This window comes from Macaca fascicularis, chromosome 4 (assembly GCF_037993035.2).
Source record: "Macaca fascicularis isolate 582-1 chromosome 4, T2T-MFA8v1.1".
NCBI classification, from domain to species: Eukaryota; Metazoa; Chordata; class Mammalia; order Primates; family Cercopithecidae; genus Macaca; species Macaca fascicularis.
The window spans coordinates 135,239,845-135,254,787 of record NC_088378.1 but is presented as its reverse complement, the minus strand read 5'-3'; the positions used below and the strand labels follow the sequence as shown (position 1 = coordinate 135,254,787).

The 14,943-nt window shown below is 41.8% G+C and overlaps 1 protein-coding gene across 1 annotated transcript in view; it reads right to left on the bottom strand.

Moving 5' to 3' along the window:
• The window catches only part of PXT1 (peroxisomal testis enriched protein 1), a 37,991-nt gene extending 29,956 nt beyond the window's left edge, over nt 1-8,035 (bottom strand). Inside the window, exons 1-2 of the mRNA XM_074039112.1 lie at nt 8,006-8,035; nt 5,418-5,595 (exon numbers count right to left, since the gene is read on the bottom strand). Coding sequence (XP_073895213.1) covers nt 5,418-5,595; nt 8,006-8,035 — 208 coding nt within the window. The remainder of the gene's footprint in view (nt 1-5,417; nt 5,596-8,005) is intronic.
• Nucleotides 8,036-14,943: the final 6,908 nt, after the last annotated feature.

Sequence of the window (14,943 nt, the reverse complement as noted above, 5' to 3'; positions counted from 1 at the left end):
AGAACAGCCTGGCCAACATGGTGAAACCCCATCTCTACTAAAAATACAAAAAAATTAGCTGGGCATGGTGGTGTGTGCCTGTAATCCCAGCTACTGGGAAGGTTGAGGCAAGAAGATCCCTTGAACCCGGGAGGCGGAGGTTGCAGCGAGCTGAGATTGTGCCACTGCGCTCCAGCCTGGGCAACAGATAGAGACTCTGTCTCAAAAAAAAGTACCTCGCAAGTGTCGTATTGTGGTTATGCAGAAAAATATCCTTGTTCTTAGAATAAAGCAAATGAGGCAAAATCAAACAACAACAACAAAAAACCAAGGCCAGGTGTGGCTGACGTCTGTAATCCCAACATTTTGGGATGACAAGGCAGGATCACTTGAGCCCAGGAGTTAAGATAAGCCTGGGCAACAAAGTGAGATGCTATCTCTACAAAAAAACAAAAAATTAGCTGGGCCCAGTGATGCATGCCTATGGTCCCAGCTACTTGGGAGACTGAGGCAGGAAGACCACTTGAGCCTAGGAGTTCAAGGCTGCCATGAGCTATGATCGCACTACTGCACTTCAGTCTGAGCGACTGAGTAAGACCCTGTCTCAAAAAAAGCAAAACAAAACAAAACTGACTAATCTGTGGGAAGGGTTTATGAATAACCATAGAGTTAATTTTGTCACTTTTCTGTAGATTTAAAATTTTCCAAGACAAATATTAGGGGAGAAAAAGTATCTCAGGAAAGTTCTTAAAACTTAAATAGAACTTTTTAGTTTCTACAGACTTTTAAAAATATTTTAGACAGTGTGTTTCGCTACATTGCCCAGGCTGATCTCAGACTCCTGGGCTCAAGCAATCCTCCCATCTCAGCCTCTGGAGTAGCTGGGATTTCAGAGGCAAGCCACTGCACTAGCTTGGTTTCTACAAACTCTTTAGACTGGTTTTCAAGGCCCTTGGAATGTATTTCAACTGATTGGTTCAACCTCCTTACTCTTCTTTTAGAACCTGATGCTCTAACTAAATTGTATCTTTATCTGACCAAATCTTACCTCAATGATTTTTGAAAATTACTTTCGCTAAGATGCCTTTTTTGAGTCTTCCAAAATCATGTGATCTCTCACTACTTTGTCTACAGCACTTTTAGTTCTATTGGGATATATCATATCCTACGATTTGTTACAGTCATTGTATATTTTTCTTATACAAAACAACAGATAACGCATATTAGACTGTATATTAATATATATTGTATATTAAATGTATATTGCTATTATATTAGATATGTATACTTACCTATTGGGTAACACTGTCTTTAACAATCATTGTAGGTTACAACCAGGCACTCCCTAAGAACTTGGAATTAAGAGAACAAATGTCTTCTGAGAACTGAGGGGCAAGATGAATGTATGTATAGTGGAAATGGGTGAGGTGGGCAGTCATTGGAAGGGGAGAGGCTCCCAGTGCTCCCTTGTACAAGCTGCTCCCTCTGTCTGCAACCTCCAACCCCTTTAACCCCTTCAGGTCTCATGTCAGGGGTTGTATCTTGAGGCAAGCCTTCTTTGATCTCCCTGCTAGGTCAAATCCCCCATTATGGCATCTAGACCTCTCCTTAGCACTTATCACATTATATTTAACATTGATATGTGCAATTAACTACTGTCTGCTTCCTTTACCAGACCATATGCTCCATGATTGAAGGAACTGGTACTGTTTTTATTTATCATTGTCATCTCAGTACCTAGCACAGTGCCTGGAATATAGTAGGTCCTAGTATTTCTGGAATGAACGAATTAAAAAAGAAAATGTTTATCTAGAGGAGGAAGGGTTGGTAAGCCTTCGAAGCAAAAAATTAAAAAAAGCAAAAGTAAGCAAAGCACTCTTAAAGAGAAAAATAAGTTAAATTGAACTCTACTGAATTCTACAATTATATTTCCCATTTATACTACTTACACACACATGCACACACATTTATTTAGCCCTTTCCTATCTGTAATTATTACACTACTGGCCCTTGTCAAATCATTCCATTCCCGCACAGCAATGGTGCGCAGGGCCTCCTTCTGCTTTTACTCATCTTTGTTTTCCCAGGAGTTTCTAATTTCCCTTAAATGATGTGTATCAGGATGGTTGCTCCGGATTTCCCACGACCCTCAACTCTTCTAAGAAAAAGTGGCTTTGAATTCCCCATACAAAAATTACGTATTTTCCCCCGAAGAGTTAGGTTTGTATGTGTAGAGCGCCCCCAAAGAGATAAATCTTGGCTTCAGCGAGTCACATTCCTGCCAATGAAAGGCTTGTGATTTCCATTTTCAGTCTGTCTGTGTCACAGCCCGGGACAGAAGCCACTGAGGGGAGAGGTGGACCTCCTCAATCTTCCGCTTCCTCAGTAAGAGTCTTCCTCTGGACAGTACTTAGGCATTGTCTCAGGCTCCCCGCCAGAGAGCGCCCCCAGGTCCTCCGAACGACCTCGCGCACCCGTGAGACGCCCGCTCCCGCCCTAGACTTTCTGTGGAGGAAAAAGCGCGCGCGGACGAGCAGGTTAGGCGATAGAGGTCACGTGGGCCAGCTGTGGCCAATGGGGAGGGCGCATGGTGGCGCGGCCCGCGGCCGCGCGCGCGTAGCTCGCCTCGGGCTGCTGGCGGGAGCTGGAGTTAGGAAGGCGCGGTACCCGAATTATGCGCGCCAGCGTTATTCTATTCGTCCTTGGTTACTCTGGCGTTCTCGACGCAGTAATAACAAGTTCGCGCCCTCTCATTCCGCACATCCCTCATTTCTTCAGTGGTATCATAAAGATGAAAGGGAGAAATGCGCTGCTGCCTGAACAGAAAGGCAACTTAGGTCTCCTGGGCCAGAAGTGGAAGGACATGGGAGGCACCTCTTTATTGGGAGATCCCTGGTTTCTAATTGTTTGGGAGGCATTGAAAGCACATTGGTGGCTCACCAGACTACCAGTCATATGTCAAAATAAGATTCGACATATAACTCGCGTATGTTAAAACGAGAGTTCTAGGTATGAAAACAAGCATGTACTTTAGCTAGTGGGTTGTTACTCTATAATCAAGGGCAGCAGCGTTAGTAACTCTTCACCTGCCTCTTCTTTTGAAGTGAAACTGTAATTAGAAAAGCATTTGAGGCCGGGCGCGGTGGCTCAAGCCTGTAATCCCAGCACTTTGGGAGGCCGAGACGGGCGGATCACTAGGTCAGGAGATCGAGACCATCCTGGCTAACACGGTGAAACCCCGTCTCTACTAAAAAATACAAAAAACTAGCCGGGCGAGGTGGCGGGCGCCTGTAGTCCCAGCTACTCAGGAGGCTGAGACAGGAGAATGGCCCGAACCCGGGAGGCGGAGCTTGCAGTGAGCTGAGATCCGGCCACTGCACTCCAGCCTGGGCGACAGAGCGAGACTCCGTCTCAAAAAAAAAAAAAAAAAAAAAAAAAAAGAAAAGCATTTGAGGCAAAAGTAGCAACGCCCACGGAAAACTTCAGAAGACAGCGATCAGCTTCACAAGGAATCTGAGGATCAGGAGGTGGAGTGTGGAAACATACTGGAAAGGGTTTACAATAAAATATAAAATCTTAGAATAGTGGCGACGATTTGCACAACTTTGTGAGTATACTAAAACCCTCTGTACTGTGCACTTTAAAAGGGTGAACTTTATGTTAAGTGAATTACGTCTCAAAAATAAATACAAGTTCCTAGAACGTGTTCATAGGTGACACAATCTCAGACTTTGGGGAATAATTGTTGACAACGGAATTAACAAATGAAGATTCAGGCGGGGCGCGGTGGCTCACGCCTGTAATCCCAGCACTTTGGGAGGCCGAGACGGGCGGATCACGAGGTCAGGAGATCGAGACCATCCTGGCTAACACGGTGAAACCCCGTCTCTACTAAAAATACAAAAATTAGCTGGACCTAATGGCGGGCGCCTGTAGTGCTAGCTACTCGGGAGGCTGAGGCAGGAGAATGGCGTGAACCCGGGAGGCGGAGCTTGCAGTGAGCCGAGATCGCGCCACTGCACTCCAGCCTGGGCGACAGAGCGAGATTCCGTCTCAAAAACAAAAAAAAAAAAAAAAGAAGAAGAAGATCCAAAATTTCAGTCAATTCAGTGCTTTCTAAAAAATGGATAGCAGGGCGGGCGCAGTGGCTCACGCCTGTAATCCCAGCACTTTGGGAGGCTGAGGCCGGCGGATCACTTGAGGTCAGGAGTCCAGCCTGGCCAACATGATGGAAACCCCCTGGCTCTACTAAAAATATAAAAATTAGCCCAGCGTAGTGTCGGACGCCTGTAATCCCAGCTACTTGGGAGGCTGAGGCAGAAGAATCACTTGAATCCGGGAGGCGGAGGTTGCAGTGAACCAAGACTGTACCACTGCACTCCAACCTGGGCGACAAAGTGAGATTCTGTCTCAAAAAAACAAAACAAAACAAAAACAAAAAAAGTATTTGGTGTGGTGGCAAGCAACTATCAGGATGCTTGAAATTTCCACTTTCTCAGGAGGCATGTAATTATTTTAAAATTAGATATTAGGTTGAAATTAATGTTCATAATCCCTCTCGGGTATCTAGCATATTTTTTATCTAAAAGTCTAAAACCTCATAAATTTACCTAACACTGCCCTTTAATGCTCTTCAAAACATAAAACTACTTTTCCAGCATTCTGGGACATTTAGGAATCACATTTTTGCAACGTAAAATTTCAAATTTATCTTTCCTTCATGTTCTCTCTTCTAGTGGCAAAATCAAGAAGAAATCTAATCTGAATGTTCCCTACCTTAACAATACAGACACTATCAGGTCCAATTTAAAGACTAATTTTTATTAAAAGATAAATTTGATCTATTTTTAGCCCATTTGGGATTACCTTAATTGGTCGTCACAGCAATGATTCAGGGCTAATAGAAACTAAAGAGATTTAGTACCATGAAGCAAAGTCACTTTTAGATTTTTGCCACCTAAGAACCGGGATGAATAGATTTTCTTATAGTTCATATTTAAATAATATATTTAATGTGATTCAGGCGCAGTGACTCACGCCTGTAATTCTAGCACTTTGGGAGGCCTATGAGGGGGGATCAGTTGAGGTCAGGGGTTCAAGACCAGCCTGGCCAACATGGTGAAACCCCGTCTCTACTAAAAATATGAAAAAATTAGCCAGGCATGGTGGCGGGCGCCTGCAATCCCAGCTACTCGGGAGGCTGAGGCAGGAGAATCACTTAAACCCAGGAGCTAGAGGTTGCAGAGAACTGAGATCGCACCACTGCACTCCAGCCTGGGCGACAGAGTGAGACTCCATCTCAAAAAAATAATAATAATAAAATAAATAAATAAATATATATATATATATATAAAATGTCCAATTTTATGGTCTTAATATCAAGAAAAACACATGCTAAGTAAACTATTTATCTTAGTTTAATCCAAATAAGATCTTACCTGAGTTCCTTGACATTGCTGGAACTGGCTGGGAGCTGACAAGTTGGGTCATGTATGCCTTCTGAAAACTGTATTTTACCCACAGTGATTTGCAACAATTTGTTACTTTGGGAGATGGATTGAGAACTTCTTTAGTTTCATAAACAATGCCATCATGTTTTTTCTTCTTGTTTTTTCCCTGTTGAAAAACATATTTTCAGAGGCTTTCCCCCATTTCTCAGTTAAATATTTGGTATTTTGGATAAATATTAATGTTTTAACAATATCAGCAGCATTTATTCCACATATAAGAGAGTTATGGATTAGAGTAGAAGGTGGATTAGCGTAGAAGGTGGACCAGAGTGAGGTCTTTTTCAATTTAGTTAAACATCTTTCTAGGCTGCTGCATCCTTATCACCTATTACACCTGCCTGCATCCTTATCTCCCATTAGTCTTTCTTCTCTCTCTCTCTTTTTTTTTCTTAGACGGAGTTTCGCTCTTGTTGCCCAGGCTGGAGTGCCATGGCGCCATCTCGGCTCACTGCTACCTCTGCCTCCTGGGTTCAAGCAATTCTCCTGCCTCAGTCTCCTGAGTAGCTGGGATTACAGGCATGTGCCACCATGCCTGGCTAATTTTGTATTTTTAGTAGAGACAGGGTTTCACCATGTTGGTCAGGCTGGTCTCAAACTCCTGACCTCAGGTGATCCACCCACCTCAGCCTCCCAAAGGGTTGGGATTACAGGCGTGAGCCACGGTGCCTGGCCTCTTTTCAAGAGCCACATTCCATCAGGGGAAGTGTGTAAATTGGTACACTGAGAAAAAGAGAGAAAAATTGGTATAGCCAAAATAAAGTAGATCAAAACCTAGAGAGGTGGAGAGGGGTGGAGATGGAATACAACACACTCTTTGTCCTATTTCCTCGTGGGTGTGTGTGTTTCCTCCCCAAAATAATTCTCATAGTCCTCTTTGATCCTTCATACACACACATTCTGTCTCTGCAAACACTTATATGAAGATTACTCTTCTGCCTCCTTTCCCTTTTCCCCTCCAATATTGTAGAATAAATCCAAATGAGATGAAGAATTGCATTAAGACTTTTTTTTTTTTTTGAGACGGAGTCTTGCTCTGTTGCCCAGGCTGGAGTACACATCTCAGCTGGAGTGCACATCTAGGCTCACTGCAACCTCTCCCTCTCAGGTTCAAGCGATTCTCCTGCCTCATCCACCCGAGTAGCTGGGATTACAGGTGTGTGCCACCACGCCCAGCTAATTTTTATATTTTTAGTAGAGACGGGGTTTCACCGTGTTGGCCAGGCTGGTCTTGAACTCCTGACCTCGTGATCTGCCCGCCTCGGCCTCCCAAAGTGCTGGGATTACAGGCGTGAGTCGTCACCATACCCGGCTGCATTATGACTTTTGTTGTCTTCCTGGGCATTTAATTCTTTTGACTTGAAGGGTGGCCACAGGGTTCAAAACTTTCTATTCTACCTCCTAAATCTACCTGCTATTCTAACTTCTAAATCTAAGTTACTGCAAAGGCAAAGAATGGATAAGACCACAATGAGCTGCTAAGATAATAGAGGCGGACTTCAGGAGCCTTACATCAGTGCTGTCTAATACAAATAAGTGAACCACATATATGGTTTTAAGTTTTCTAGTAGCTACATTTAATAAGTAAAAAGAAGTGAGTGAAATTAATTTTAATGATATATTTTATTTACTCTATCCCCAAATAAATCCAAATATTATCATTTCAACATGTAATCAATATAAAAAATTATTAATGAATTATTTTACATTCTTATTAATTTAAGTCTTCAAAATCTGGTATGCATTTTGCACTTACAGCACATCTCAATTCAGACTAGCCACATTTTGGGTACTCAGTAGCCACATGCAGTCAGTGGCTACTGTACTGTACTTTACCGGACAGCCAGCCATACAAACCAAGGGGAGAAAGACTGTCAAATAGAATTGTGACTCATCGTTTTTCAAATGTACCACATTTTCCAGTGTAGAATGCTACCTCAATATATTGCTTAAGTTTGTAATTCAGGCCACACTGGGGGAAAGGGAGCTGAGAAATGAGTTGTTGTGGGTTTCTGGGCATTTTTAGTGCCTTGGGCAGCCTGGCATTTTAACTAGACTCATTAGGCAAACTTCTGACCCTAATTTGATTTGTCAAGTAAGACATGCTGTTCAGCTCATGTGTCAGAGCCAGATCAGACCTGGATGAACTGATAAAAGTATTAAAATTCCTGGCTGGGTGCGGTGGCTCATGCCTGTAATTCAGCACTTTGGGAGGCCAAGGCGGGCGGATCATGAGGTCAGAAGATCAAGACCATCCTGGCTAACACGGTGAAACCCCGTCTCTACTAAAAATTCAAAAAATTAGCCGGTGTGATGGCACATGCCTGTAGTCCCAGCTACTCAAGAGGCTGAGGCAGGAGAATGGCTTGAACCCTAGAGGCAGAGGTTGCAGTGAGCCGAGATCGTGCCACTGCACTCCAGCCTGGGCGACAGAGTGAGACTCAAAAAAAAAAAAAAAAAACTGTTCCTAAATGAGCAAAGTTGATCATCAAGATGCAGCTACCAGGCGAGGTTCTTACCTGAAAGAGCTGGCTGACAGCTTTACCCATCAGCCTATTGTGAAACTGTCATTTTGTACTAGTCATTCATGTAACATTGCTAGACAACTGAGAATAAAATATCTAACCACAGCCTTTTAAACTAAACTATCAAGAATGTTGGATTTTATTTTTCCCAAGTAGGTTTTTATTATAATTTCCCTCAAACAATACTGCAGTATGTTAATAGGTACTTATGGAAAATAATTAATGCTAATTATATTTTTCATCTAAAACCTTTTTTTTTTTTGAAACGGAGTCTCTCGCTCTGTCACCCAGGCTATAGTGCAGTGGTGCCACCAAGCCCAGCTAATTTCTGTATTTTTAGTAGAGATGGAGTTTCACCAAGTTGGCCAGGCGGGTCTCAAACTCCCGACCTCAGGTGATCCATCCGCCTCGGCCTTCCAAAGTGTTGGGATTACACGCATGAGCCACCGTGCACAGCCTAAAACTTATTTTAAAATATATGTCAGGACCAGAAGTGGTGTGGCTTATGCCTGGAATCCCAATACTTTGGGAGGCCGAAGTGGGCTGATTGCTTGAGCTCAGGAGTTTGAGAATAGCCTGGGCAACATGGTGAAATCTGATCTCTACAAAAAAATACAAAAATTAGCGTGGTGGCGCACACCTGTAATCCCAGCTACTCGGGAAGCTGAGGTAGAATCACTTGAGTCTGGAAAATTGAGGCTGCAATGAGTCGTGTTTACACCACTGCATTCCAGCCTGGGGTACAAAGTGAGACCTTGTCCCAAAAAAAAAAAAAAAAAGAAAGAAAGAAAAAATATATACATATATATGTACATAAATGTCAGAAAAACACTATGCTGTTTTATGTAACTGTTAGTATAACTGGATAATTACCAGGCCGGGCACAGTGGCTCACCCTTGTAAACCCAGCACTTTGGGAGGCAGAGGCGGGTGGATCAATTGAGGTCAGGAGTTCCAGAACAGCCTGGCCAACATGGTGAAACCCCGTCTCTACTAAAAATACAAAAAGTAGCTGGGCATGGTGGCGCATGCCTGTAATCTCAGCTACTCAGGAGGCTGAGGCAGAAGAATAGCTTGAGCCTGGGAGGCAGAGGTTGCAGTGAGCCAAGATGGCACCACTGCACTCCAATCTGGGCAACAGAGTGAGATCTTGTCTCAAAAAAAAAAAAAAATTGCATAAATACCCTTAAGAAATGTTGGCCCTACCTGAAAATATTATATATAACCAGGAAATCTCAGAATTCATGAAAGCATGAGAATGTATCTGCACATGCTTCAGCAACCATTTAGTTGATGTATGTTGTCAATTTAATAATTACTGGTTTATGTTAGGTATCTTGTCTTATTATTATTATTTTCTTTTCCTTTACTTTTTTTTTTTTTTTTTTTTTTTTTTTGAGATGGAGTTTCACTCCTTTGGCCCAGGCTGGAGTGCAATGGTGCAATCTCGGCTCACTGCAACCTCCACCTCCCAGGTTCAAGCGATCCTCCTGCCTCAGCCTCCTGTGTAGCTGGGATTACAGGTGCATGCCACCGTGCCTGGCTAATTTTTTATTTTTTGTAGAGATGGGGTTTCACCATGTTGGCCAGGTTGGTCTCGAACTCCTGACCTCAAGTGATCCACCTGCCTCAGTCTCCCAAAGTGCTGGGATTACAGGCGTGAGCCACCATGCCGGGCCAAGTCTTATTATTTTGATATATATTTATGAAAGCTTTTACTTAATAAAATAATTTATTTTATCTTCTTTGTGGGTTGTTCTGATATAAAGCTTAAAATGCATTAGAAGTAAAGCTTTTGGCCAGGCATGGTGGCTCATACCTGTAATCCCAGCACTTTGGGAGGCCCAGATAGGTGCTTGAGATCAGGAGCTCGAGACCAGCCTGGCCAACATGGCAAAACCTTGTCTCTACTAAAAATACAAAAATTAGCCAGGCATAGTGGCACATGACTGTGGTCCCAGCTACTTGGGAGGCTGAGGCAGGAAAATCGCTTGAACCCAGGAAGCAGAGGTTGCAGTGGGGTGAGATTGCACCAATGCACTCCAGCCTGGGTGACAGAGCGACACTCCATCTCCAAAAAAAAAAGTAAATCTCCTATCATTTCTTTTGTTAATTATTAATTCATCTATGGGTTCACATTTTGCTGTCTATGTGTTGTAGGCTAAATAACAGCCTCACAAAATATCCACATCCTAATTCCCAGAACCTGTGAATATGTTACCCTACCTGGCAGAATGGACTCTGTAGATGTAATTATATTAAAGCTCTTGAGATGAAGAGATTATCCTGGATTAGCTGGGCTCAACCTAATCACATAATCCTTAGAGAGGGAGGCAAGAGGGCCAGATTCACAGAAAGAAATGTGACAATGGAAGCAGAGGTCCGAGTGACATGAGAAGAATCTATAACCCAAGGAATGCAGGCAGCCTCTAGAAGCTGAAAAAGATGAGATGGATTCTCTCCTAGAGCCTCCAGATGGAATGCAACCCTGCCAACTCATTTTAGACTTCTGACCTCTAGAACTGTAAGATAAATTTGTATTGTTTTAAGCCACTAAGTTTGTGGTCATTTGTTACAGCAGCAGTAGAAAATTTATATACTATGTTAATCTCAGTGCATAATATTGTTAGTAAATTATCATTTTATTTTATTTTTTATTTTTTGAGACAAAATCTTGCTCTGTCACCCAGGCTGGAGTGCAATGGCGCAATCTTGGCTCACTGCAACCTCCACCTCCCGGGCCCAAGCAATTCTCCTGCCTCAGCCTCCTGTGTAGCTGGGATTACAGGAGCCCACCACCACAGCCTCCCAAAGTGCTGGGATTACACGCGTGAGCCACTGTGCCTGGCCGTAAATTGTCATTTTAGAAGTGTTCATTGTAAGATAAATTTGAAAATGTAATTATGGAAACACTATACTATAAAATGGGCTCTTGTCCATAGCAATAAACAGATGATCATAATAACTAGGAATGCTGAACTCTAAATAATTACTTATTAGTGATGGCAACTGTAAATTAAGCTACAAATCTTTACAGCAATCAACATACGTTGGTTGACAATGAAAAATATATATTGATCTCCTACTGAATACCAGGCACTGCTCTGGACCCTGGGGATATAGCAGTGAACAAGACACACATGTTTCCTTTTCTTGCGGAGCTACAGTCTAGCAGAAGAAAGAGGCTATATTAGAGTCATGCTGGGTGTTACAAGAGTACATCGGCCCAGCACAGTGGCTCATGCCTGTAATCCCAACACTTTGGGAAGCTGAGGTGGGCTGATTGCTTGAGATCAGGAGTTCAGGAACAGCCAGGGCAACATGATGAAACCGTGTCTCTACAAAAAATAGAAAAATTAGCTGGGTGTAGTGGCATGTGCCTGTGGTCCCAGCTACTCAGGAGGCTGAGGTGGAAGGATCACTTGAATTTGGGAGGCAGAGGTTGCAGTGAGCCATGATTGGGCTACTGCACTCCAGCCTGGGCAATAGAGTGAGACCCTGCCTAAAAAAATAAAATTAAAAATATATATATATATACACATATACACACACATATGCGCCAGGCGTGGTGGCTCATGCCTATAATCCTAGCACTTTGGGAGGCTGAGGTGAGGGTATCACTTGAGGTCAGGAGTTTGAGACCAGCCTGGTTAACATGGGAAAACCCCGTCTCTACTAAAAATACAAAATTTCCAGGCATGGTGGTGGGCACCTGTAATCCCAGATACTCAGGGAGCTGAGGCGGGAGAATCGCTTGAACCTGGGAGACAGAGGTTGCAGTGAGCTGAGATAGTGCCACTGCACTCCAGCCTGGGCCACAGAGCAAGACTCGTCTCAACAAATTAAAATATAAAAAACATATGTATACACACAGATAGATAGATAGATATAATATATCATGAGGGGTGGACCTAACCTAGTCTAGGTGATCAGGAAGGACTCATCTAGGAATGATGTTTAAGTTAGGACCTAAAATTTGACTTGGAATTAGCCTGGAGGGAGGATGAGCAAGGGAAAAAGAATGTCCGGGAGAGCTGAACACCAAATGCAAAAGCCCAAAGGTAGTAAATAATTCAAGGCATGTAAAGAACTAAAAATAAAAACAGAACTTTCAATTCAAAATAGCTGAGATATTCCCCGCACAACTCTCTCAAAAATAACAAGTGGGGGAAACACCTAGAAACACTCATTTCATTTTTCTTGAACTGAGACTCACCTCAAACCACAATGCCTGAAAATAGAAAATGGATGGAGGCTATTAAAGGACTTAGCAGATCCAAGGAAGGTCAAGCCTAAGTGCTTAGAGAAGGAGAAACCAAGGAGAAGCAAGGCACGTCTCCCTGAGGAGCCCTGGAAAGACTCAGGTATCAGAAGCAGTGAAGTGGGAGAAATGTAGTGCTTCGAAAAGGAGACTTGTTTGAAAATCTGTTTAAGAAGTAGGCAGGTCTCCCAGAGCCCCACCCCATCTAATGTAATCAAGCTATACTTTTACCTCCATAGGAAACGGGAAATGCCATCTCTGGAGAAAGTAAACTAAAGGAGTTACAGATAGCGGTACACTTGGCATAGATCAGAGTGGGAGTCAGACATATTACTGAAAAGAAAACACCCAGGCCTCTTCTGCATAGGTATAGAACTTCATAGCCAGGTTCTACTCTCTAGCAAGAAAAAAAAAAAAAAAAGTACTTCTTAGGGGAAAAAAACCTGACATTTTGGGGGCTCCCATAGAAAAAGCCTCCAGTGAATTCTTTCAATTGATAAGACGCAAACATATACTTAGAATTTCCAATTAGCTTTTAGGACTTTATTCTTAAAATATAAATGTACAAAAATCATCAGCTACTAGAGGAAAATCTGCAGTATAAAAAAAAATTCTAAACCTCAAGCATGGAAGAATCAGGGGGGAAAAATCACAGAAAACTGAGACAATGCAAGGAGCATTAAAATACTTCAAATAAATTATATCATCAGAGAAATATTATATCCATGAAACAAGAACAGGATGCTAAAAGAAGAAACACTCTAAGAATAAACAAGAGCAGCTGAAAATTACAAATACTATAATTAGAAATCTAAAAATATATACATTGTGAAAGATAAAGACAAAAAAAATGCTCCAAAAGAGAATGACCTTGGAAATTGTTACAAGTCAGGAAAAGTCATGAGAAGATTCTACAAGAAAACTGCTCTGATGTCCTTAAGAAATCATTGTCAAGGGGGAACAAAATGGTAGGCAGATGGGGAAGGGTACTGCTCTACATGAAAAGGCTAGGCCGGGCGTGGTGGCTCGCGCCTGTAATCCCAGCACTTCGGGAGGCCGAGGTGGGTGGATCACGAAGTCAGCAGATCGAGACCATCCTGGCTAACACGGTGAAACCTGTCTCTACTAAAAAATAAAAAAAAAATTAGCTGGGCATGGTGGTAGGCACCTATAGTTCCAGCTTCTCGGGAGGCTGAGGCAGGAGACGGTGTGAACCTGGGAGGCGGAGATTGCAGTGAGCCAAGATCGCGCCACTGCACTCCAGCCTGGGCGACAGGGCAAGACTCCATCTCAGAAAAGAAAAAAAAAAAAAAAGGAAAAAGAAAAGAGGCTAAAGAGATAAGAAAACCAAATGCAATTTTGGAGTGAGATGTCATATTGTCTGCCACTTACTTTCAAATAGTTCAGCAAAATAGACAAATATAAAAATAAAGAAAATATGAGAACATGTTAGCAATTGTTTAATCTATTATAAGTAGTGGATATACTAGTGTTGGTTGTATTAGTCTTAAATTTCCTTTATATTTGAATTTTTTCATAATAAACAGCCATAGAAATAAAGCAAATATTGGGAGCGCACTGCAGTGAGCTATGATCATGCCAGTGCACTCCAGCCTGGTTGACAGAGTAAGACCCTGTCTCTAAAAGAAAAAGAAAAGAAAAGAAACAAAGAAATGCAAGAAAACATCCCAGAACAAAAGGACATATGTCTCCAGGATGAAAAGGCCCAGCACGACGAATGGAAAAGACCTAAACCAGTATATACACACACATCTTGGAATGTACACACACATCAAAATGCTGATGATTATTGCATCTAAGTAGTGGGTATACTTGTTGAAATACTATACCCTCAACTTTTTATCTTTGAAATTTTTCGTAACAAAAAAGTCATGAGAGATCTAAAATTTAATAAAATTTTATGTTAATGTCTCTAAGAGTTGTGGCCTATTTTGAAAAGCAATAAATAAATTAGTTGAATCCAACCAAATGAGGTAGCCATTATAGGTTCCAATCGGATTGGAACATTAATGACGTAACTGAAATTCTCCTTAGTTTTGGTGAAATAGTTGGGTGTATAAAGGCCAAATAAAATCAAATCTATACTTGTAATTTCCAAGAGATGTTGGTTTATAAGAGAACCAATAATCATGCATATTTATAACATTATTAGGTCTATAATAGATGCTTAAGTACATGAGAAGGTTTGTCAGACAATTCAGGTATATAAAGAAGAAATAAAATATTTGAAATGCCTGTGGTTTGAAACGATTTGTCTTTAGTTAAGCGGCAAAAGTCCCTTTTCAATTGATTGCTAAAATTTGCTAGCCTTTTAACTAAAACAATAAAATATATCAGCTGAAATGTTATAATTTTCTCTTTATGCTTCTTTTAACAGCTTAGGGAGATTAACTTTTCTGAAACGTACTTTTATGTGGTTGAAAATCACCCTTGAAGGTAATAAAAAACTCAATTGTCACAGAAGACAAACATGGACAATAAAAAAAGATAAGATTAGAGTATCTAGAAGTTACAATATTTGAATAATAAGAATTCCAGAAAAGAAAAAAGAAAAACTAGCAAAAGCTGTAGAGAAGAAATTATCAAAGAAACAAAGGTGTGATGGCTCATGTCTTTAATCCCAGCATTTGGGAGGCTGAGGAGGGAAGAT